Source organism: Pteropus medius, unplaced genomic scaffold (assembly GCF_902729225.1).
Source record: "Pteropus medius unplaced genomic scaffold, Ma_sr-lr_union100, whole genome shotgun sequence".
Lineage (NCBI taxonomy): Eukaryota > Metazoa > Chordata > Mammalia > Chiroptera > Pteropodidae > Pteropus > Pteropus medius.
In genome coordinates, this window is record NW_024352787.1 from 8868153 (window position 1) to 8894682 (window position 26530).

The window sequence follows — 26530 nt, forward strand, 5'->3', positions numbered from 1 at the left end:
GGGACCAAATTTAAGTATCAGAGCTCCTTACAAAAATAACTTCAAAAATCAGTTGACTAAAGCATTGTAAAGTGAGACTTTGGAGTCTTATTTTCTGATAAGAAATGCAATTTTAGAAAAGTAGAATATTTTCTAGGTTACATTCACCAACTTTGTTTTCTATTTATAGAATTTCTAACTTACTAGCTCTGTAGCCATATGACTGTGATTCTTGCCATGGCTGACAGTTATAATGGTTTTTGGTACTAATTTTAACTCATTGCTGTCTCTTGCATAATATGTTAAACATGTTTTAAAGTTTGGATTTAGGGCTCATGATTTATCTGTTTCTGTTAATACAAATGTAAATCTTTGATGTGGATAAAAATAATTATTTAGTTATGATCTGGCAGGTTCTTAACATAATTAATTATGAGTGGATCTGGAATTCTGAATCTCTTCTCTCTGTTTAATGTCAGTCAAATTTTCCAGGTGCCATTAAGGAAGCCGAGCATCAGTTCATTTGCTCCATGTATAAAACTATAAAAACAAATGATGAGATTCTCAACATCCTAAATTTTGCCACATATTGTTTCCAACACAAGAACATATTTTCAAGCTCTCTGGGATTACCAGGGATGGGCAGTATTGTCTGCATGCACTGGAATCCCTGTGGGCAATCATCTCTCTTCTACTAAAGCATTATCCAAAATTGCTTCTTTCTGGTTACCAAAATTAGAATAAATCGCTGATAATACTGGGGAGAACTGTGGGTCAGGATCTTAATCTGTGAGATATGTTAGAGATGCGAATATTACTTTTCTAAGACTCATCTCCACTTGGGTGCCATATGGAAAGATCTATGCTCATTTGATGTAAAATCTATACATGTATATACACCCACAAGACTGAAACAACAGTCAGTATCTGAGTCTACTACTTAAAGAGCCAAATGAACTAAATAACAAATCACATAATTCCATCATGAAAACTGATTATGTTTAAAAGGGAAAAAGTGTTGGAAATAAGTATAAGTATTTCAGTTTACTATTAGAGTTTTTACATTTCCTCATAAGTTAGTTTTAGTGTCTTTTCCTCCTTGTCATCAGAACTTAAAGGTGTAAAGAATATGTTGCATCTCAGAAAATACTATTTTGGTATCTATTACCCATTAATAAAGAGTAAGGGATACAAAAAAAGGAAAATTTGTAATTCACTGAAATAGGTTTCTATTCTATTTTGGTCTCACTATTAAAAACAATGTGGGGAAAAAAATACCTGGAATGGTCAGAAGAAAGAAAAAAACATTATTTAAGAAATTTAGACTAAGACTTTTTGAAAATAAGCTTTTCTATATTTATAATTTTAGAAATGGGTGTATTCACCCTGTTTCACTCTTTGCAATAACTACATACATATTTGTTTTTTTTAAATCTATTCTTATAAGTACTTAAGCTGAAGAATAAATCAAGTTCCTCAAATGTCTCTGTTATTTTCTGGGCATTGATTAAAAATACAACTATTTAGATTTATAGATTATCCTAATTATAATAGAACTAAGCAAACAATTTTGTATATAATTTCGATTTTGCCATCATATTCAACAACAGAGTTACTGCAGTTTTATATTAAACTTACATGAAACTGCTAATAAGTAGGTCATTCTTTTCAAATACAAATGTATTCAGTGAAAAGTAGCTAGAAAACCTATATCCCACCCCACATCAACACACACACACACACACACACACACACACACACACACACACACACACACACACATATATTTTTGGAAGAGGGGAGGGAAAAATTCACCTAAGATGTCCTTGCTTTTTGATTTGATAGCAATTATTACCTTTCTCTTTTGAAATGATACATTTGTGCTCTTTGGTTGTGACTTTGAAGTCCTCTAGCATCAGCTCTGGGCAGGTTGCAAATTTGATCATACTTTTCTCTTGAAAGACAATATAGTATTTTGAAAAGAGATGAGATTCTTAAGTCAAACAGATACATGTTTTCCATTTGCTTCATGTGTAATATTGGGAAATAGTTTAATTTTTTAGAACCTTCATTTTTATTAACTGCAAAGGCAGAATGACTTCATATTATGTTGTGATGAATAAATGCCCAAACTAACCACCATATATTGAGTACCTATTCTGATCCAGTCGCACTATATAGCCTTTCATTATCATTAATCTTCATGACAGCACTGTGGGGTAAGAATTATTCTAATCCCCATTTGATACTAGAGCACATAGTTAAAATGCCCATTACAATGTCCAGCTCGGAAAATTGCGGTGGTGATGATGGTAATAATAGTGGTAGTTGAGTTGTTTTTGTGAGCATAGTCATCTTATAGCCCCATGTTCCCACTTTAACTGAATCAATTTAAGAGTATAACGAGGTGCCCAGATGAGGGGACATGGGATTCAAAGTCAGGTTTATCTCACAATGATCTGTGCTATTAAACATTACATTATACTATTATGGTATTTTGAGATTTTAAATTTATTAAATGCTGGCACTACACATAAAGGTATTTCATTCTTAAAGGGACAATATTTCCAAATTATATCTTAAAATAGTTTCCATGGGTTTCTTGTTGTTGTTTTTTCCTGCAAAAGGCACATCACTATAGTTTATGGATTTGTATACACTCGTGTCAGGGAACCATTTCAGTGACTTAGCTACCTGACTACCTGGCTGATTCTTCAACTTGGTTTAGGTGTTTGTAGTTTCCCTGTTCTGTGCATTGGGTTTGGAGTAATAGCCTGTTCTCCATGTATGGGTTATTTCAGTGCCTCTTTTAAATTGTCATTATTATTGCTAATAAAGATAACCTTAATGTTTTAATTAATGATTCATACTGTTTCACATCCAAAATTTAATCTGAAGTATTAATTTTATAAATCAAATGTTAGAAGTAGAATATTGCTGTGTAATTTATAATCACATCACACACCAATTATTTAGCAATATAAATTCAACCAGACCTATTACTTTATATTTAGCCTGAGCTTTGCATTCATTTCTAATTAGTAAAACATTCTTTTTCCATTTTGGGCGATTTAAACCATAAAAGACTAACTGGGGGAAGAAAAACACCAAAGTATGATCCATTTTTCTTAGTACTACATGTAAGTACTACATATACTTAAAGACATTAAAGTTCCAAGAATATCACTTAAAATTATATTATTTATTGCATGCAGGATTATTTACTAGTTTTACATTATTTTTATTAGATCATAAGTAATGAAATTTTATGTAAAGCATAGAAGGGTACTACTGAGAATGGTAGCCCTTATGGATGCTGAAGTAAGATGATAGTTCATAGACTTTTAGGGAGCAACTAGCAGGATTTTTTTTTTCACTTAGAATTCGTTCAGCACATTTAAAAGTCTGATTTATTTTAAATACTCTAAATCAAATTAGAAAGTAACCTTTAACAAAGTGTACATCATCCACTTTGCAGACTACTGTATAAAAGTTCTACACATGTAAGAACCACTTTACATGGTCATACTATTTTTTTCCCTTGTATTTCTATTATAATTGTGACTATGAAAATGAGCAACGACACTAGTGGCATGGCTAGCCTTGAGAATATTAGCTTACTTTGTGCCAGCATGTGGTTTACAGTCATTAAACCCACTGCAATTCTACAGTTTTTGAAGCTCTTTCTCACACATTGTCTTCACAACAACGCAGTGAGGAGGGCAAATGTAGTGGATATTTATCATTTCTTCTGGTGTAGCATCCCAAGACCCTTCCTGCCTGGAAGATAAGATGGATACAGGGCAGGGGTCTGCCTCCCTCTTCCTAAGTCAAAGGAAAGCAACCATTATCTTGACCTAACTTGGTGGCTCAAAAACTCTCACATGACTCAGGCTCAGCCAATGAGCCAAACTTGTCTGAGAGTTTTAGTGGAAATGAATAAATTATAGTTCCCGAGTAGAGTGTGGGACTCATTCCCACCCAGGCAGTGACAGTTGAGGGTTGTGCTTGTGGTGATGAAACCAGCTGGACTTTCAGAGTCCAGGGCCAGCAGAAGCAAGTTGGTTGTCCCAACTGGGCTGCTTTTTTTCCTGACCATTTTCCCCTAGGTTTTTCAGCCTCTTCCCTCAACTAGCATCTCATCTTTTCAGTACATCCCTTTCATGTTTAACTTAACTAGAGTAAGTTCTGTTGTTTGCAACCCAGAACATAAGTGATTATAACAAGTATTGCTATTCTGGATTCATAAACGAAGAATCTGAGCTTTAATAAGGTTAAGTAACTTTCTTGAATTGTAGTAATGTAGAAAAGCCAAGTCTAGAACTCATGACTTCTAGTTAAGGATTGTTCCTTTCACAGCAGTTTTCCCAGTTTCCTTCAGTGGCCTCTACAGATAGTGAGGCATGCTTCCTCTTCTATGCTTCTTTGATTGCAGGGCTTAATCCTATTTCCTGTTATAATGCTTATCACCTTGCTATCAAAGTGCCTGTCCTCCATACCAGGCCTTTGAGCAAATAGAAGATAAGGATTGTATTATAGTCATCACTTTCTCTCAAACATACTGGAGTGCCTGGGTGCACAGTCAGTCCTAAATATAGATTTTAATGAATAAGTGAGCAAATGAGTGCAAACATTATTCAGTTAATTAAAGCACCAATATGGGTTTGAAGTTGATGCTAAAAGAATAACATTGATTTTAAAAAACACCGCTGCGTTCTTTACTAATCAAAATTTTACACTATTTTAAATAAAATAATTTCTTGAATATATAAAGATGTTCACTTAGTAAGAGGACGTATGAATCATTAATTAAAATATTAAGATTATCTTAATTAGCAATAACATTGATCATTTAAAAGAAGCACTATGTGCCTGACTCTTATTAGAGAGAGAAATAAAACTTAGTCTCTTTCTTTAAGACGTTTCTTAGACTGATGGGAGAAACAAATGATTTTATAGCTCAGACCATGGAGCTGTGGGAAAAAGAGCTGTGGTAACCTGAAGAATGATGAGAGCAGCAGGCCCACTGTCAGCAGCCATGGGAACCACTAAACTGGCATGGAGATACAGCCCTGAGCAGGATGCTGTACGCATGAAGGACAACAGCCAGAGCCCTCTGAAAGCTCGAGAAAAGCACAATGTGCTTTGCATTTCCAGAATATTGCGAGATTTACTAAAAAGTAAAAGTTACCTGTACCCTTATTCAGACATAATTATTTTTAAAAAGGTTATAATCAAGGCTATTATCAAAAATCTTTGAATAATTTTGAGATCGCTGGTACCATATGAGGCTAACACATAAGACTATATTTTTGTTTGGCACAAAGATGAGAATGAAAATAGAACTATATCTTTATTTAAACACTAAAGCCTAATACAATAGAAACAACAAATGAAGATATAAAAGGTACAAAACCATGTGGAGTGGGTGTGTGTGTGTGTGTGTGTGTGTGTGTGTGTATACAAAATAGGATCCACATTTGTTAATATAATCTCCATTCTTTACAAATTATGCACATAGTTGGAGAAATATTTAACTCTAATGTTTTGGTATCATTTTCAGACAATTACTACGGTACCCCAAAGCCTCCAGCAGAACCAGCACCATTATTATTAAATGTAACAGACCAGATACTTCCGGGAGCCACTCCAAGTGCTGAAGGAAAACGGAAGAGAAATAAATCAGTGAGCAACATGGAGAAAGCAAGTATAGAGCCTCCTGAGGAGGAAGAGGAAGAGAGGCCTGTGGTCAATGGAAATGGAGTAGTAGTAACACCAGGTTAGTCATTTATTTCTTTATAGGTTTGTCAGCTCTTTTGGATGTAACTAAATATATCTTATATCTCTGTGTTCAAATGCATATATATGTTTTTCATACATATATATTTTCACATATATGTTCAGATGTGTGTATATTATCTTCAGAGAGAGATTATGATATCAAACGGAAAGGACATCATTCTTGTATCCAACTTATTAGTTTTAATTTTAACACATCAAGTGATTCATTCAATTTCCTCAAGTTTTGGTTGCACTTATACAGTATCAATGGCAATATAGTGAATGGTTTAAAACTTTTAGAAGGTGTTACAAATCATGAATATGATTGCGTAAACTTTTGAGGTCTTTGCTAATTAATTTTAGATAAAATCTATCTTTAGAAATCTTACTATACTCGAAGTTCAATGAATAGAGGTTGTGTCATGTGATTTAGTTAACAATTTCAATGAATACAGTCCTCAAAATGACCACAGACATAGAATGCCCATGATTTCTCTCCCCACTCTTAACAACCAATATGGCAATGTGGAGAAAGCATTTTTATACATTGACATTTTGAAGTCACCTACCCTTGAACAAGGAAAAGACTTGTTATCTCTTTAACTTATGATCTATCATATCACATACATAAAGAATACTAGACAGATATAAAGTATGTTTGTTCCAGACATGAATTTGCTGTTTTCTTATGTTTATTACTAAGAGTGTAAACATTTTTATTTATAAAGTATATTTTTAATAATATTATTTATAATTAAATGTTACCAAAACAAAACTATGGTGTTCTCTTAGCCTCTGAGAGTAAATTTCCAAAGCTTCATTTTAGTTATTTATTTTTTAATAATGGCTTTTTAGTGGGCATTGAAACTCTAATGGCTGAGCATTTGAAAAAAATGTTCTCGAAAAAATGTTAACACATTCACCTTGCATACATATTATTTTTAAGATATTTTCTACAACTACTCTTATGTTTGTATTGTTTATCATTGTACTGCTTCTATAGTGACATAGTACTTGAATTATTATACTCAATTATTTTTATCAAAGAAAAGTTTCATAAACTTATTTTTTAACTTCCTTGTTCATAGTACCTAAAACTGTTCTTCCTTGAACATAAGGAAATCAAAATCTAATCTGTGCCAGACAAGGTATAAAATCTTAAAAAGTGGTTTTCATCTTGGTTACTCAGAGAAGGATAGCCTCCTTCATTAATATACTGAGTAAAAACTTATTCTTTGACCTTGGCAATCATTGATTTCTGGAGACAAATGCTAAAAAATCACTATAGGTAACTTGTTTAATATTAAATGATGTGGTGATTTTCAAGAAATTAGACACCTTTTTTTTTTATTCTGAAATACTTTGTCAATATATTTACTTTCCATCATGTAATAAATTTAAATTAAGTTGATAGTACATCAGTTTCTTAGTTGATCTTTGATGTAAGAAGCAAAACAATTTAACTGAGTGGAAGCAGTAATCACAAAAGAAGCAGAAGTTGGAGGTCAAAGGGCAGTTACAGAATCTCTTACTGTTTAACGACTTATAGTTAAAAATATAAAATACATAATCTTGCTTAGGCCCAAATCATTGGTTTTTATTTCATTTCTACTATGTGTAGGGCAAATCAATAAAGCAATCTTGATCGACAAATTCTTTTTTATTATTATTAAATTTATTAAATTTATTGAGATGACATTGGTTAATAAAATTATATAGGTTTCAAGTATATGATTCAATAATACATAATCGGTATTTTGTGGGTGTGTTCACCACCCACAGTCATATCTCCTTTTGTCACCAAAAGGAGATTTGACACCCTTTATGCTATCTACTACAAATTTATTTAATTGGGAGACAGAGTAAATCTAGAAAACACCATTCCCTTTCTATTCATACCTTAGACATGAGGAATGGGATATTTTTATGGCTAAGAAGTCTTTAAAGACCCCAAGAAAAATAAACTGGTCTAAACTCTTCTTGACCGGCCCTAGCTGTATAACTGTCCCTGGACCTCTCAGCCTGAGGATGGTAGAGAACAACTAACTGTCTAGGACAACTCTGAGACTTCTGGGTAGTCAACAGATGCTATAAACAGTGGCCCTATAAGCCTGGCTAGGCAAGTGGCCCTTCTTTGTCTTTTTCTTTCTGTTTTGAGAGAGAAAAGATATGGAAATTAAGGAGCTCTTCACCCAGTGTTCAAAGATGGAGGAAACAACCCACACCGAAAAAATTGGTCCATCATCCCTTATTAGAAATCTTTTGACAACACCCAGATTTGAAATGTCTTTGTATTTATGTTTATTCAGGATAAACTGTAGGATTTTGTTTGTCATCCTCTCATATACATTCACCCAACTCTTCAGCTTTTGACCATGTTTTTCCAGGATGGAGTATTTATTTGCCTCTGTCTTCTTCCTATTCAATTTTACTAGACACAGGACACTTTGAACAATATTGAGAAAACTGTTGCTTAAATTTTAGTTAACATTGTCCTATATCGACTAAGAGCCTATAACAGCAATTAATATCAGAGTATAAATAGTGTAATCAATGAAGCACATTTGGAGAATGAAAGAAGCTTACTGAGGTAACTTTATTCCATTACAAAAAAATATTGATAATAATGGTAATAAATAATATAAAAATTAATTTTTATGGATGCTTACCATTTTATGCTAGGAACCCCCTAATCTCTTTATATGTATTAGTTCATTTAATTCTCTTAACAGTCCTATTAACTAAGTACTATTTTATAGATTAGGACACTGAAGTGTACTTCAGTTAAATAATTTGCTCAATAACTGGAATTCATATATAGTTAATCTGGATCCAGAACCCAAGCCATTAGCTCCTATGCTATCCTGAGTCTTACATCACCAAATAGAAGCAAAAATATATTTATTAGCAGTATGTAAACACATGACCACTATTTAATCTGTACATCTTTAAAAGTGGCATTATAAATTTCTATCTACCAAAGGCTTCTTATTTCTTTTATTTTCAGAAATCATGTGTGAGTGAACTTATTTCCCTCTGTAGATATTAAAAATTCCTAGTTTTTTTATAATATCTATATGTATATGGGCATCAAAGCTACCAATCTTAGCTCTTTATATGCTTTACTGAAGTGAATTATTTTCTCTATGTAAATAAAGGTTTTAGAGGCATCCTCAATTTACCTCTATTACTCATTTTATTTTTATCTTTCAAACTGTAATTTGAAAGAGAAAATACAGAGAAAATACACCACGCGTGTATTTAGCCCATATCACCTAGAAAAGTCATATAACAATCTTTCAGAATCTCAGATCATAAATGTTTCTTTCTCTGACGTATATTATCTCTAGTGTCATAATCATGGTATTTACTTAACAAATGAAATGCTAAAATTTAGCTTAAGTTACTTAACAAGGTAATAGTTCATTTAGCAGCAGTTTTGAGATCTGGCCACCTAAAATACCTGAATCCATTCTCTCTCCATCACATTTCCCTGAGCTGTTAACCATGCTAAGGACAAGAGTGACTCCTGACCTCTGTAAGGTAAATCACAATTGTGCAACTCAGTGTATTTCATCTAAATCGTATTCCATTATATTCGTCCTTCACTGGGTTCATGGCAGTGGTGTTAGATCTAATGCTTGCAGGGATGATATATCCTTACATCATCTTAGAGGATCTGTCTTTAAACTGATAGTTAAAATTCATATCTGCAGGAAACCTTCCCTTGATATTAACCTCATCTATATTTAGATGTCTTTATCTTGTAAGACTTGACACCCAGGGCTTCAAACACTGTAGATTTACCTGCGGCCTTCACTTCTCTCTTCAGTTTCAGGGTCATATTTTTAACTGCTGCCCTACTGATCTGCCTGCCCTACTTAAGCAATTCTTCAGCAACTTAAATGCAACATTTTACTTAAACATTTCTCCCATAAAACAAAAGAGCAAACCAAATCACAAAGTCTTTTACCTGATTTCTCTAATTCTTCTTTCACCAAGATAGCTAAGAATTATCTTTAATTCTTCTTTCCTCCAGGCTTGATATATATTATTAAGTATAAAAAAATTAACTTTCTTCTCTTCCTTCTAAATATCACTGCCCCATTCTAGATTACTGCCTTATCACCTCATTTGTAGATCACAGTCCCTTAATTGACCTACTTTCCTCCAGGCCCTATCTCTAGCAAATTACCTGTTATTCCTTGAGCAATTGAAAATTCTTAAAACAGCACTTGGTCATGTATCTATCCCTCTCAACACTTGGATGAGCTTCTATTTCTGCTGCTTCACATTTTTTGGGCAGCCACTCAGCTTCTCCCACATTTGACTGCAACATTTCTGTTAGTTTTGGCTCTCGTTACTCCCCAACTCTCTTCTCTCATCTACATCCCATATGCATAAAACACCTTCATCTGGCTGATAAGGCCTTTTTCACCTATTTGAACCTTATATTCTTTTATTCAAATTCAATAAAATTCTTGATATTCCCTAGAAATCACTTGTTGACTCCCCTAATGAAAAATAGACACTGTCCACCTGAATTATTGAAGTATAATTTATATTTTTCATTCATTTGAGAGGTATTGGTTAGCCTTGTAATTGTAGATAACTTTTCATGATGTGCATTTATGACATCCCCACACATACTATAAACATTGTTAGGACAAGGACTACTTCTAGTTTTTGTTTACCTACCTCAGTGATTACCATACATCTTTAAATATTTCAAGTTCTTAGTAAATCTTTATTTTGTTCAACCAAATCTCTAGAGAATGTTAAAGCTTTACTTTATCAATATGATTAGATATATTTCATGCTCATCTTACATTATATTGTGTTTTCAACATGAAGTGTTTCTAAGTTTGAAAGATAGGAGATTCCTGATCTTAAATTCCTTCAAAAGTTATTTGAAAACTAAAGAAAATTATACAGAAATATATTTTTAAAAATATATTATTAGAGATGAGAATTATTCAATCTAACTGTGAAAATACCAAAAAGAACTAGATAGGTGGTTGGCTAATAGATAGCAGATTTTTTTTTTTTTTAAGATTGAACTTTTCTGAATAAAAGCGAACCTTGTAAACTGGAGTAATTGGGTTAAGCTTTCTTAGATTTCTTTTATTTCATGAATTATCTGCTAAACTTTTCCGGAAAGTAATTCACTATTATATTGTAGCTTCCCCTCACCAGCTATTAGGAAGCCTAGTGCAAAGAATTAGAAATGCACATATATTTTAAAGGCAGCTAAATCTCTCTGTTAATACACACATACACACAATGCCAGGAGGAACAGGGCCCGTGAGAGCTACCTTCGCCAACAAAGGGAATACAGTATGTGTACACAGAGCCGCCTTCTCCACCCCCCAAGCCTGCAATTAGTGCAAATGAACTGTATCTCCCAGCAAGCAAACAGAGTGTCCCTTATGTGATTACCAAGTGTCCTCAGGAATGATCTCAGTTCACCATTAGGGACCCACATCCAGGTCCTGTGCTGCTTGGCACGCTGACTGTGCATGCACCATCAGTCCTGCTTCTGTGAATGAGGTCCTGTCAGTGTCAAAAGAATTATGTCCTCCATAGTGAATCTCGCTGTTTTCCTGTGAATAATAACCCACTCTGAAACAACCTCAACGCCTATCCCCTTCTTATTTTTGTGTGGGTTCACAGAGACTGTGATGTGTATATACACTCAGATTTTTTTTTTTTTTTTTTTTTTTGAGGAGGAGGAGGAGGAGGTGATGGAGGCTTAATTTTATGATCTTATTCCCAAACACAGTACTGGGTTTTATCTCTCCGTTGGAGGGGCAAATTTCTGGGGCTGTTTTAAATTAGATATTCCAATTTTAAATGAGAGATGTTCTATCTTTTCTTAAGAGGATTATTTGAAAGTTAAAACTGCCCTAATTGTAAAATGCTCTGAGTATCTAGGTATGATTATAAAGGAATAAAATAATCATGTTAGAGTCTGTGGTAGCAATTGTAAGTATACCATTGGTAAGGGAGGGAATGAAATCACTACTAGTTTCAGAAATGTCACTTTAAATCAAGGCAGACTCACTTTGTGATTAAACTGAAAGTGATGCATTATTTCAACTTCTTCATGCTCCCAAAATTGATTCAGCATTTTTGGAATCTTGCACTCAACCTTTGTGGAGGGTGCTTTTCTATTTCTCTGAGGGTTTATATGATGTGTGTGTGAGAGAGATTAATACTTGAATGAGAAATGCAAAACAAGGACAGCCAAGTAGCATTCAGGTTTGTGCAGCACTTACAGAAAGCCTGTGGGCTAGCTGAAGTCTTTAAGTGTCTTCAGGCAGTTTTAGAGTCTAAGCTTATTTCTAATTATAATCATGCATTCTCTCTAGGTCTGATTTTCACCCTGTGCTCCATTTTCTTATCTCATATTTCTTCACATAGAAGTGATTATAATTTCATTGTGAAATCTCAACTACTTTATTGTCAGATCAAAATTGTTCTAGTTATTTCTGGCTGAGGACTGGCCTTTGTCTCTGAAGAGAGAAGGTCTCTAGAGAAGGTCTGCTGTGCACTCATTCCTTCTACATAGCTCCATCGTGGGGAACAGCATTCTTATCTTTTTTCTTCCTAATTGACTTCTTGCTCTCATCAAAAAATACCTAGATTCCAATTTGGCCCTAAAGAATAGCATTTGTGTTATCGAGATCAAGATTTTAAAATGTCTTCTTCCTTTTCTTTTTCAGCTTCTTTTATGGTCCTAAAACTTCAGAAGGTGATGTTATATTTTAGATAGTGCTTAGTCTCTTTGTGTTTTTCAGAAAGCAAGACCTAAAACATACTGTACATGCATGTTCTACATTTCATTTCATATCTTGCTTGGGCTTTGAATATGTTCGATATTGTATCAGTTTCTCTCACCCCGAAGTTAGTTGAGGATTTAGGGAACTTATTTCTGTATGATAAATATCTTCATTAATTTATTACATTATGAAAATCATACAGCATATACAATTTCAAAGTGAGGGTGCATTTTATTGTCCTATTCCAGTCTACTTTTATTAAAATGTTAAAAATTAAATATTGGAGAAAGAAAAAAATATATTAATTAAGGCAGCTCTTCTCCCCTGTTAATGGGAAGTAATTCCCTTTACTTAACTATCTAGTGATTCTTTCCAGTTTATGTTTTTATGTCTTGGGATTTTTTTTTCTTTTCATCTTCCAGTCATAGAACTTGAATTTTCTATTTTCATCATTTCTCATGTTGTTCTTTTCATGTTCCAAACAACTTGAAACCAATTGTGGTTTTAGATAAAAGTGAAAAATAATTTTGAGGTATTGAATATTGTTTCTTAGTAATTCACATTTCCCTGGCTACTCCCCACAATAGTTGTGATCCAATCTGGTTACAAATATCACAGATAAAAAGTAATTTCTTTACAGGATTGGGAATTTTTGCTTTCTCAATTAATATATCATCTCAAAAATCATTACCCTAACTTTCCCTAATTTTAATATTATTCTAGACTTGTGTTTCTCTTGTGGCCTCAAATAATAAAAGGAAATATTTATTAACATCTCAGAAAAATTATATATATACAAATATACACATTGCATAAAAATTGTATGAAATTGTATAAGTGCATACGTTTAATTGCCACCATGTTTAAGGGCTACCCGTCATAAATCTCATAACATATGAAAAAAAATTGTAACACATTATGTTTTAGAACTTAGAAACACTTTAAGGAACTAAGGAGTCAGAAAACACCAATTAAAAGTCAGTAATCAATGAGCATAGAAAAATCTCTAAAGGAACAGAAAATATAATCATCTTTGCCAACTGGAAGTAGCACTGGAAGTAGGAGCAGGAGGGGAGCCTACTTTGCACTTGTTTCCTCTGTACTTTTGAATTTTGTCCATTTGCATGTTTTACTACATCAAAAGAATTATTTTTTTTAAATAGTGAGGGAAAGTTCACTGACCATTCAAGGTGCAAACATTTTAGCACCCATATTATAATTCATCTTCTCATTTTAGAAGTTTTAGGAAAAGTGAGAAAGTTGATAAGAGCACACTTTGAGCAATAAGCTACAATCTTGACATCTTTTAATTAACCAGCTACATAGAATGCAGGTGGCTACTACATGAATTCTTCCTTTCTGAAGAAAGAATGTCCTCTACTTTTTACTATAGGATATCATCAATAGTATGACCATAATCAAAAGTCAATTACAATGATATTTTTCTCTTGTCCAAGAATCAACCTTGAAATGTTCATTTATAAGAGCCTGTGGTTCAAATTTTAACTAAGAATTTCAGCAGTGAAGTGAGCAACATGCTCTGACAGCCTGGCCACCCCTCCACCTCCACAATATCGTAAGACCCCGGATCAATATAACAAATATACTTTTGATGAGTTTGCTGAGTTTACGAGAAAGCAAGAAAAATCTTCAAGCCCCACCACTTCCACCACCACAGTCGCTGCTGTGAATGAGCAGAAACCAGAGTATGGAGCAATTTGTTGTAAGCAGATTTGAAAGAAAAGGTTGCCCTGTAGATATATAAGGAGACTAAGCCTTGGGCTAGTATAAATTTGGAGAGATACATCTCTGATTCTGCTGTAAATTAGCACCCTCACAGGTGCCAAGTTCATAGGTGATGCCAAGTTTATTGCTCTTGGTGCCCAACAAAATCAAATGCAAAACTCTATAGGAAATAATACAGAACTTGAAAAAAATATGTGGTTTCTGAGGATTATTTTTTCTCCTTTAAAGCACTTAACTCCACAGCATGCCTCAACCAAGGAAAACTCAATATATGTAAATGCCTTTTAAAGAGAGAATGTTAGTTTTTTTAGCAATTGTATTAATTTATGAAAACACCTAATATCTTAAAAATCATATAAAATTGACCACACTTCACTCTGTAGAGAAAAATTATTAAGGTTGTTTGACTGACTTAACTATGCAATTTATTTAGTGTTTTATGTAGTTGAACTCACTGATAATAATACATAACATTTATTGAACACCTACTATGTTCTAGTAGTTTACTAACCTAAGCAGTTTATATATATGTCATATGTAATCTTTATAAGTAGGTAATGTTAAGATCCCTATCATATAGTTAAGGAAACCGAGGCACACACAGAGTGATTAAATAACTGGCTCAATGTTGTACTTTAAAGGATAGATTCAAACCTAGACAGTCTGACACCAGTCTTAGCAATTGTGTTCTGCTTCTTGTGTATCATGTTTACTGATATCCGAGCATTTCTTAACAAAAAGTCAAAAATTGTTTTTAATCTCAAATTATCCCTTTAAATGTTCTCTAGCCATGTTTATTTCCAAAGAAATAATATGAAGACTGGAGAAAAAAATTACTTGATGTATTAAAATTTGTCATAGTCATTAGAAATATAAGTCACAGAGCTCTCTCACAGACTAAAACAAATTTTAAAAATTCAAATGTTATAACTGCTCAAAGAAACAAAATCAACAATTTCTTATCTAGCTTAAAACTATTATTCTCCCTCATTTCAAAAGATGGTAATTACGGAAAGCTGAATATCAACTACACACTTAGATTATGTCAAATGAAAATATGGATAAGGCATAAAATAGGTATTCTTCTTCTTGAAATGTCTTTATTTTGGTCTCTGATTATGCTCTAATAAAACATGGTAGGGACATTTAAAACCATTGTATTCCGATATAGCCTTAGTCTTGCATATAAAAGACAATATGTTAGCTACTTCTAGGGCAATAAACATGTAAAAAGATGAAATAGGTATTATATATCATTATAATATCAAAACTTTAAGACCAGAGCTATTGAATTTATGTGAACTGGACTAAATGCGAAACTACATACATATATTTAACTTTCTTCCAATTAAATGGCTTTCAGTCCCTGTGCTCTGTACATACTTTTGAGCTGTTCTGATTTTCTTATGGGAAGAAGGAAATCATTTGCTAAATCCAATAAACACACTACGTTAGGAAAGATGAAAGAAATTATGTTTCCTAATTCTTCACAACAGTAAAAGTATATGTAAAATACAATTTTTATAGCTCATTGTTTATAAGACTGTATATTATCAATATCTGTTTCCTGTCTCAAAGTTTCTATAAAATTTCTGGGAAATTCAGCAGTCCTGATCAAAGGGTAAAACTTTTTCATCATCACCATTCTTAAAAAGAGATTCCTTCTTTACCAAAATATTCTTTGTTTCTGTTATTATTGGTTTACAAGGAATCTAAGCAACCTAGAATGCAAAATGCAATGCTCAAAAGATGCCAGCATTTGATAAAGTCTGTTTACTTCAGCAACAAGCAATTTAGAGAAAAATTACATTTATACATCCAGAAATTTTCATGTTTAGATTTAACAATAAAACCGTGGTGAGAAATGTCTCTTAGAAGTCAAAAATGACAATTCTACATGATCACTTCCTAATCAAGAAATAGCTTCATACCACTATAGAAGCGAAACATATGCATGGGTTATTTGACTTCTTCTTCTTAGTTGAAATTTCAATAGCCTTGGGCTTTCAAACCACGGATCTGACATATATGAGATTTGTGTGAGGGCAAATTTGCATACTTATATTTCTAAGCTGAACTTCATGGGAGGAGGGGAGTGATAGCAAGAATGGCTACACATGCACTTTTGGTCGGCATGTAAAACTGGTTCTTTTCCATCCATTATTTCAAAAGTCTGTTCTTGTGGTACATTCTGATGATGGAATATTATCAGTGCTAAAAAGAAAAGAGCTATAAAGCCATTAAAAGACATTAAGTAAATGTAAATGCTTGTTACTAAGTGAAAGAAGCCAATCTGAAAAGGCTCTATAGTACATGACATTCTGGAAGAAGCAAAAGTATGGAGAAAGTAAAAACATCAGTTATTGCCAGGAGTTAGAGGGAGAGACAGATGAATAGGAAGAGCACAGAGCATTTTTAGGGCAGTGAAACTACTCTCTATATTATATTGGTGGATATATGTCCTTATACATCTGTTCAAACCCATAAAATGCACATCACCAATAGTGAAGCCTAATGTAAAGCCTATGGTCTAATTAATACATCACTAATGTAAAGCCTATGGATGTACATTAGGCTTTGAGTATTAATGATGTGTCAATGTGGGTTCATCAGTTGTAACAAATTTACTACTCTGGTGAGGGATATTAGTAATAGGGGAGGCTATGCATATGGGGCAGGGAGCATGTGGGAAATCTCTGTCCCTTTCTCTTAATTTTGCTGGGAACTTAAAATTGCTCTAAAACACAAAGTATATTTTTTAAAAGTCTGTTCTGTTCTCAATGGGTACTTTCTCAATTACTTGTATAAACCCAACATATCTGATTTTAAATAAAGTTAAGCTACATACAGAAGAAAGACATATTATTTGAAATATGGTAAGGTTAGCTTCTATTTTCCTTACTAAGCAGGAAAACAATTAGGATGTAGCATGACACAATAATTTATAGTCCCAGACATGGTAGATATTTGTTCAGTGGGTTGTAAGATGAACTCTCCTAATATTCTTTGTAATAAGTTACATTGTGTCTGCCCCAGAATTCATGTGTAGAAGTCCAAACCACCAGTATCTCAGAATGTGACCTTACTTGGAAATAGGATCACCATAGATATAATTAGTTAAGATGAGGTCATTGGAATAGGGTGGGCCCCTGATCCAGTATGCCTGGTACCCCTATAAAAAAGGGAAATTGGCACTCAGACCGGTACACAGGAAGAATACTATATAAAGATTGGAGTTATGCTGTCACAGATCAAGGATCTATCAGAAAGTACCAGAGAGACCTGGAACAGATCCTTCTCCAGCACCTCCAGAGGTAACATGACTCTGCTCTAGGATTTCTAATCTCCAGAACTGTGAGACAATAAATTTCTATTGTTTAAGCGATTCCGTTCGTGATATTTTGTTATAACAGCCATACCAAACAGGTACATACCGTTTGAACCACATTCTCCTTGACTGTCCACTACCTAGCCTACTGCCTGGTACTTAGTAGGGTCTTAATAAAGCTTCAATTAATTAATCAAGTAATTAATGTTTTCCTAGTGACATAGGAAATATAATGACTGTTTCTTCGCTCGCTGACTATTAAATATTAGAGTTTCTCATACAACTGCCTTAGATGTTCTTTTCTTTTTTTAGGGCTTGTCTTAATTTTTTCCCTGGCTTTATTGAAATGTAATAGACAATTAGTTGCTCCTATTTACATTATACAATTCAATAAGTTTTTTTTCTATTAAAGTTGGCATGCAATAATATATTAGTTTCAGTTGTATAGCATAGTGATTAGAGACATATATAACTCACAAAGTGATCACTCCATTAAATCTAGTACCCCTCCTCCCCCTTACATATTTATTACATTATTAACTATTTTCCTTATGCTACACTTTATATCTCCATGTCTATTTTGTAACTATTCATTTGTACTTCTTAATCCTTTGCCCTTTTTCGCCAATTCCCCCAACATCCCTCCCACATAATAGCCCTCCAAATATTTTCTGTATCTATGAGTTTATTTCCATTTTTGTTCCTGTTTTGTTTGTTTTGTTCTTTTGATTCCACATGTACATGAAATCATGCAATATTTGTCTTTCTCTATCTGATTTATTTCATTCAGTGCAATAACCTCTAGGTCCATCAAGGCAATATCTTTTTCCATCCCCTTTTTAGTCTGTGTGTCTTTTAATCTGAAGTGAGTCTCTTGTAGACAGCATATGTAAGGGTCTTGTTTTCTTATCCATTTAGCCACTCTGTCTGGTTGGAGCACTTAATTCTTTTCCAACTGAGGTATTTGTTGATAGGAATGTAGTTATTACCATTCTTTATTCCTGTTATTGATACATGCTTTTTCTTCTTCTTAAAGAAGCCCCTCTAACATTTCCTGTAATACTGGCTTGGTGGTGATAAATTCCTTTAGCTTATTTTTGTCTGGGAAGCTCTTTATCTGTCCTTTGACACTAAATGATAGCTTTGCTGGGTAAAGTATTCTTGGTTGTAGATCCTAGATTTTCATCACATTGAATATCTTGCGCCAAGCTCTTCTGCCTGCATAATGTCTTTTGAGAAATCACCTGCCAGTCTTATTGGGTGCTCCCTAGTGACATAGGATTGGGTGCTTTTCTCTTGCTACTTTTAAGATTCTTTGTATTTAACATTTGGCATTTTAATTATGGTGTGTCTTCTGGACCTGGGTATTTCCTCTTTGAGTTCCTCTTTTTGGGGACTCTCTGAGCTCCTCAGGTTGTATATCTATTTCCTTAACAAGGTTAGGGAAGTTTTCCATCATTATTTCTTTAAATACATCTTCAACTTCATATTTTCATTCAGGCACCCCTATGACATATATTTATACTTAACTGTGTTCCACGGGATCCTTAAATTATTATTATAGTCTTGGCTTCTTTTTACTTGCCATTCTGATCAAGTGTCCTTGGCTTCCCCATTCTCTGAATTGGTGGTTCAATCCTCCTCTTTATCCACTCTGTTGATTCCCTCTAATATATTCTTCATCTCAGATAATGTGTTCTTCATTTCTGACTGGTTCCCTTTTATAACTTCCATTTCCACTTTTATGTTTTTTATCTTTGTTAAAGTTCTCACTGAATTCATCTAAGTTCACTGAGCATCTTTATAACCAGTGTTTTGAACTCTGCATCTGTTAGATTGCTTGACTCCATTATATCTGGATCTCTGTTCTTTCATATGGTTTCTACTTCTTTGTCTTCTCATTTTGGCTGCCTTTCTGTGTCTGTTTCTAAGTCTCCCAGTCTTATTAATGAGGCTTTGTGTAGTAGGTGTCCAGTGGCACAGTCCTGAGAGGAGTTCAGCCGCAGGTCAAGTTTAGCCCCAGCCTATGCCCCTCCAAGGCCACCTGTTAAGATTCAGCAAGCAATCCACAGATGCTATGCTTACAGTTGCCTCAAGAGGCCATGCCAGAAACTAAAGCCAGCTGCCAGCAGTGTGTCTGGATGTTGCTCAGCAAAGAGCGCCATACTCGGTGAGGACATACCAGATGTAGCTTGGGTGGGGTTGCGAGTTAGGGGAGGCAGAGTTTCAGGGAATTCTTTGGGCTGAGCGACCTCTGTTATCCAGTTTGATGACATCTCAGCAATGGTGGAGCTGCGTTGCACACTGGGGAGAGGGCTCAGGAGAGGAACAATGAATACCACCAGCACTTCTTCCTAGTAGCCTTGCCTCTGGCCCTCCAACAACTCAGTGTCTCCCTGTAAGTCCCTGGTGCCCCCTGTACAGCTGACTCTGTGCTGGTGCTCAGAGTGAGCAAGTTCATTTGAGGACATGGCCCCTTTAAGAGGCATCTGCAGCTGCCAGTAGCCTCTGTCCCACTCAGCCGCTGAGTACCGGACAGCCTCCCATCCTCTCCCCCTCCCACCTTCTGCAGTTGTAGGTTGATTATTTCTCTCCCTAGTTGTAGTGTTTCTGTTCATCTAGATCCCAGGCAACTTTGCTTGCTGTTTGCTCTGTGTTTCCATCTCAACTTTGATTGGTCACAAGAGAGATGAACAAAGCCATCTATGCAATTTTGGGTGCTTTGCCTTAGGTATTCTTATTTCTATGTGCTACATTGTCTCCCTAGAAAATGGTGTGAAAAAGTCTTCTGTGTCATTGAGCATCATTTAATAAATCATTTATGATAGTGTTCTATATATTTACCCAGATTTGAGGGAGTCACTTTTTCCCCACCTCCCATATTGTCTTGCATTTCAAAGAGGGTACTTAATTTGCACTCCACTGGCCCCTCAACTTGCTTTGCCCGGAAGAGATGGAGTGCCTTATCTGAGTGATACAGTTTGGAAGGATAATCTGGGCCTGCTTGGCTTAACTCCTCTTTTTCTTTTAATTCTCTATGTTGCTCTTCTGAGAATAGGTTCTGTCCCTGCATGGGAAGCTTGCCTTGCTTAAAGGCTGGCTATGGGCACACTGGCCTAATTCTGGGTTTCACCAGAAGCACTTGATTCTCAGCGTAAACTACATCCCTAAATTAACCTTTATGAATACTAATGTGGGAATGTTATGGTTCTCTATTTGCCTTACTCACTTTTTAAATCTTATTTTGTTATGATAATGAAGGCAGGTGCTACTTATTACTTCCTTCTCAACCCAATTCACAGTAGCCTGATCAAAAGTTCTTCCTCATTAAGCTCTTGTCAAGTATGTTGCACATTGTAGGTATTAAATTCATGCTTGCTAATGTGATGATTGATCAATTAAATTAGAATAAAGGAATGAATGATAAACAAATGAGTTAGATAAACTGGGAGAACTTGGCTCAGTAAATTCTGGCACATTAATAAATATGATTAGTTATAGACATCTCTAAAGACTCGACTTTTTTTCAAGAGCTGTTTTACATGTCCCTTGAAAACAATAGTATTGATAGTCATAGAAAAAAGTTTATTTGTTCATATCTGAGCCTCTTGAATGAATTCTCCATCAGTATATTCTATATTTTCTTTTCATTCATTCTTTAATCCATTCCAACCTGGCTTCCCCACCCACCACTCCACTATAACTACATAACTGGTAGTTATTGTCACCGGTGACCTCCATATCATTAATTTCAATAAATTTTATGTCCTTATCTTGCTGAACTGTCTAGAAGCTTTGGCCACAATGAAGTGTTTCCCCTCTATTGCCCTTTGTTTGACCTTTAAGGCATGAAGATCGACTGATTTTCCTACTACTTCCCTGGCTGCTCTTACCTAACTATTCTCTCACGGACTGCTAAATTCTGGAGTTCCTTAGACGTTGCTCGATGGATTCTTGTTTCCACTTGCTCCACTGTCTCTCTGGCCAATTTTATCCCCTCCTATGGCTTAAATTATAATACATCTCTCTGTTTGCTGTTGTATTGCAAGTTGATTCTCTCTAGCCAGGAATTCTCTGACATGACATTTTTGTTATAAATTTAGCATCATAGACCTCTATCTCAGTGCGCCCAAAACTATATCCAGAGTCTCCCCACCCCCACAGAGTCCTGCTTTTCCTCCCATGTTTCTTATCTCAGTAAATAGCTTTGCCATCGCTGAGTTTACCATGACTTCATATTTTTCCTTATTTGTCCAGTTTTTTTTTTAAATCATATGAAATCTACACTCTAAATATTTTTTCAGTCCACTTATTTTCATGTTCATGACACCATCATCTCTTGTCTGGAACATAAAAATAACTCCCCACTGGTATGTAAATATCTGCTTTTGCCACTCTCAATACCTTCTCATTGCTCTCAGGATACAGTCCCAGATTCTGAGCATGCTTTTTAAGGCCTTGCCTAAGCCGGTCCTTGTTTGTCTGTTCCTTTCTCTCTCACCTTCCTCTTAAAGATGTCTCTTGACTCCTTTTTCGAGTTTCAAAGTTGACAACACATTAGGAAAAAAAGGCTTTCCTTTATTCTTTAAATGACATTATGTAAATGCATAATGCAAAGATGTTTAAAATCTCATCTTTCCCTTTGGTAGCATTCATCACAATTAAAGTTGTTTAAAAACTACACATCTTGATATATTTTGAGTTCCATGAGAGCAGGGATTGTGCCTCTCTTGCTGACTCTTTTGTCCTCAGTGCCTGACATCAATTGAGTGCTTAACAAATATTGATTAAGTGAATATTGAATAATTGAATACGTTCAGAGCATGATCTTGCCTTTTAACTTTTCAAATGCAACATATTTGGAAATACCTGAGAACAGTGTCTTTCATGTATTGGTAATTACATGTTGTAATAAGGAACATCAAAGGTAAGTTAAGGAAAGCAATTATACCTTCTCTTGCTGTTTCTTTCCTACACAGTCTACAAAGGTCAAATCTGTAGGAGGAATCAGCTGGGAGACTACGTCACTATTTAAAAAGTCTTCATTTTAAGGGCAGAACAAAGAAAGATTATAAAATGTTTGGGGGCAGAACAAAGAAAGATTATAAAATGTTCCTGTTTCATAGAGATACTTTTATATTGCTTTCTGTAATTGGTGCATACGGGGGAAAAATTGATTCAATAAGATGACATTTTACTTTACCTTTTTAAAATTATCTTTATTAATTTTTGAAGTCATAAAAATAATAGCCAATGAATGCAAAGATAGGTAAAGAAAACTTCTGCCACCATCCAAATTTATTCTCTTTAGGTAATCAAAGTTGACGATCTGTTGTAGATTCCTCCATCCTGTTTTTATGCTCATATAATTATATACAAAATTATATGCATATATTTAGCTATAAAAAATAGAATTAACAATATATGTTACTCTGAAATTTGGATTACTCTTTGAATAGTAGTAATTAGCACCCACTACCAAGTTGATAGATACAGATCTAATTCACTGTTTTTACACTATGTAGTTTTCCATGGTAGTAATAACTACAGCTTATTCTCATTGATAGGTATTCATATCATTTTCAGTCTTTGCTATTACAAACCATGCTGCAATAAATATTATTATATAGGTATCCTCACACACCACCACTTTTATTTCTAAAGGATATATTCTCAAAGTGAGATTATGAAGTCAAAGTATATGTATATTTGTATATGTATATTTTTTAATGTTAATAGCTATTGATTATATTTCCAAATAATTGTAACATTTTATATTTCCAACTTGGCTGGTCTTTCCTCACATTGACATTATATGTCAGTTACTAGTGCTCCTCTTCCAGTTTCTGGGTTAAGCTGTCTCCACAACACCTGCTATGAAGAAATCATAATGACCTTCACTGCAGGCTAGTTGGTTCTCTGCTCTTAGCTACTTTCCTGGTTTCCCACTGGAACATACTTGGACTTCTAGATGATGTCTGTGAAACAAGGAAGTCTTGGGCATAATATTTGCCAAATGTTTTCACTCCATCTTTTCTCTTCTCTGACTCCCTCAGTGCAGATTTGAAGTCACTCTCCAGGAAACGTTTCTCCTGAAATTCTAAATGTAAGATATTCACTGGCCCCTTAGCTTTTGGCTCCCTTGACCTCATTCGTGGTTTTCCTCTTCTTCCAACCACCATGCCACGCCAGACAAATACCTAAAGATAGTGCTGCCGAATCCCTGAATACATAGGCGGCGTCTTAAATCTAAACATTTCTTCTTTGAATTTAACTTCCAGCCACCATCTTACCTTGTGGGAAATTATATCTTTCTTCTCACTTACCCCAAGAATGTTTCTTTTTCTAGACGGTAGCTGCTCTGCTCTTCCTTGACATATAAGACTCGTGGTCTGTCCTTAATTGTAGAAAAGCTAAATGGGAAGGGAAAAAAACTTGACTAGCTCAGAGAGAATATACAGTGGGGATATTTCAACCATATCCCCATTATACAATGAAGTTTACACCTTGACAAAAATACTTGCCCAATAATCCCATCCTCTAAATAAATAGCATTTAAAATTACATTGTTTACCCACTGTCTGATATTCTTTCTTAAGAATATCCTCATTTCTCTACTTTTTTTCACCCTCTAGACCCTGAACTTTTCCAAGATACAGTTTAAAACCCATGTTGGTAGTAGGTTATTCATATATTTTCCTTCTTTTTCAAGAATCTATCTTTAACACATACTATAAATTTCCAGAAATATGGCCATCCTCCATTTACATTTAACTCTATTTTGCAGGATTTATTTCTTCTTAATTTATATTTTCTTCCTTTCTCTCCCTATTTTGAGATCTCTGCTCTAATTCAGTCATTATGATATGGTTATAACTCCTCAAATGTCCTCAGGTAGGATGCGTGAGTAGTATACAATCAGAACTTCTGCATGTTTAATGTTACTTTCTTTTGTATGGATAGATGAATAATATTTTGGCAAAGTTAAGTTCTTAGGTTGCTGTATTTTTTCTAGTGTTACTGTAGATGTTACTTTACTGTCTTTGAGCATAATCTATCACAGATGAAAGATCTGATGCTCTTCTGTTCCTCTTTTCATTGTAAGAAATCACGTTTCTTTAGTGTAGAAGCTGTTAAAGTTGCTTTTTTTTAACATTAGAGTTTGGAAATTTCACCCAGGTGTGTTTAGAGGCCTATGTGTTTCATTAATCTGGCCTCAGATTGAATGAGCTATTCTAATATGCAATCCAAAGAGTTTCTTCATTTTAGGTAAATTTTATTCTATTTTTAAAGTGATATTATTTCTTCCTCCTGTGTTCCTCTTCCTTATTCTGGAGTACTAGATACAGATTGAGACCGTTGGGTCTGTCCTCTAAGACTGCTATCATTTCTTTTAAAGTATGTATGTCTTTTGGTTTTTGCTCTGTTAAGTTTGTTTTCTATTGCTGCTGAAATAAATTACCACAAACTTGATGGCTTAAAACAATGTTAATTTATCATCTTACAGTTCTGTAGTTTAGAAGTCTGATATGGATCTCACTGGACAAAAATCAAAGTGTCAGCAGAACTTTGTTCCTTTTTTGGAGGCTCTAGGGGAAAGTTCATTCCCTGTTTTGCCAGCTTCTAGAGGGCACCTACATTTCTTGGATTGTAGTTGGTCCCCTTATTATATGTCCAAAGTTCGTAACAATGCATCTCTTTGGCCATTCTTTAGTAGTCACATCTCCTTCTCACCCTTCTCTTCTGCCTTCCTCTTACACTTTAAAGAACCCTTAAAATTACATTGAGCCCTCCTAAATAATCAAAGATAAGCTCCTAATCTCAAATTAAATTCTTAATTTAATCAGAACTGCAAATCCTCTTTTTCTATGTAAGGTAACATTCACGTGGTCCAGGGAGTAGGATGTGGTATTCTCAGGGAATCATTATTCTGCCTACAACACCTGTGTTGTGAAATGGTCCCCCAATTCAGTAATTAACAATAATTAGTTGAAGGGTAGACAAAAATGATGGATGAAAAGGGAACTCATATAGGCCTAATGATAATTTTCAGAGCTGTTTTCCATTGTGGTTTTTTCTTAGCCTTCACAGAGCTTATTCCCTGGTGCTGCATACTCCACACTCATTCAGTAGTCACTGTGGCTAGAGTGACTAACCACATGCTCTTTTCCTTTCATAGAATCTAGTGAACATGAAGACAAGAGTGCAGGTGCCTCAGGGGAGACGCCCTCCCAGCCTTATCCTGCACCAGTGTACAGTCAGCCTGAGGAGCTGAAGGAGCAGATGGATGATGCAAAACCAACTAAACTGGAAGAGAGTGAGGAATCAGACCCATTGCCTGATAACTGGGAAATGGCCTATACAGAGAAGGGTGAAGTCTACTTCATTGAGTGAGTTTCACACATTTCTTTGAACATTGCCATAAAGATTATAGCAGTATATAAATGATGTAGCAAATGGAAATGGAGACAAAATAAAATAATAAATTTTGTTGTTTCTGGTATTAGCTTCTTTCTTTGTTAGAGAATAATGGGATAGTGTGTTAATACACTTAAAGATCCTAAATTACAGTTATAAATAAAAGAATAAATTAAAAAATTTTACTGTGAAATTTGTTATAATCATGAGTATAAAGGCAAATCTTCATGTGATGTTATTATTGAATTAGGAAATAGTACATTTCATTGGGAAATGCTTACTCTCCTCTTCCAGGATGTCCATATAGTCCAAATGAGATCTCACATTTTAAATCAGATTGCTGTAAATATTCATCATCATGTTTAGTGATTTAATAAGATATAGCTATTTAGAGCAAAATGCTTGCTGGTCAGAAAACATTTTAAGCATTTGACCCTTAGATCAGGTGTCAATAAAATAATTAGTTTTTATGTAATTCATCATACTTATTTTTATT

The 26530-nt window shown here is 34.5% G+C and overlaps 1 protein-coding gene across 2 annotated transcripts in view; it reads left to right on the forward strand.

Annotated features, from left to right (window-relative positions):
- MAGI2 (membrane associated guanylate kinase, WW and PDZ domain containing 2) overlaps positions 1-26530 on the forward strand; it is a 1217785-nt gene that overhangs the window by 783784 nt on the left and 407471 nt on the right. For both annotated transcript variants that reach the window (XM_039849352.1, XM_039849353.1), the window contains exons 4-5: positions 5543-5758; positions 25796-26006. In XM_039849352.1, coding sequence (XP_039705286.1) covers positions 5543-5758; positions 25796-26006 — 427 coding nt within the window. The remainder of the gene's footprint in view (positions 1-5542; positions 5759-25795; positions 26007-26530) is intronic.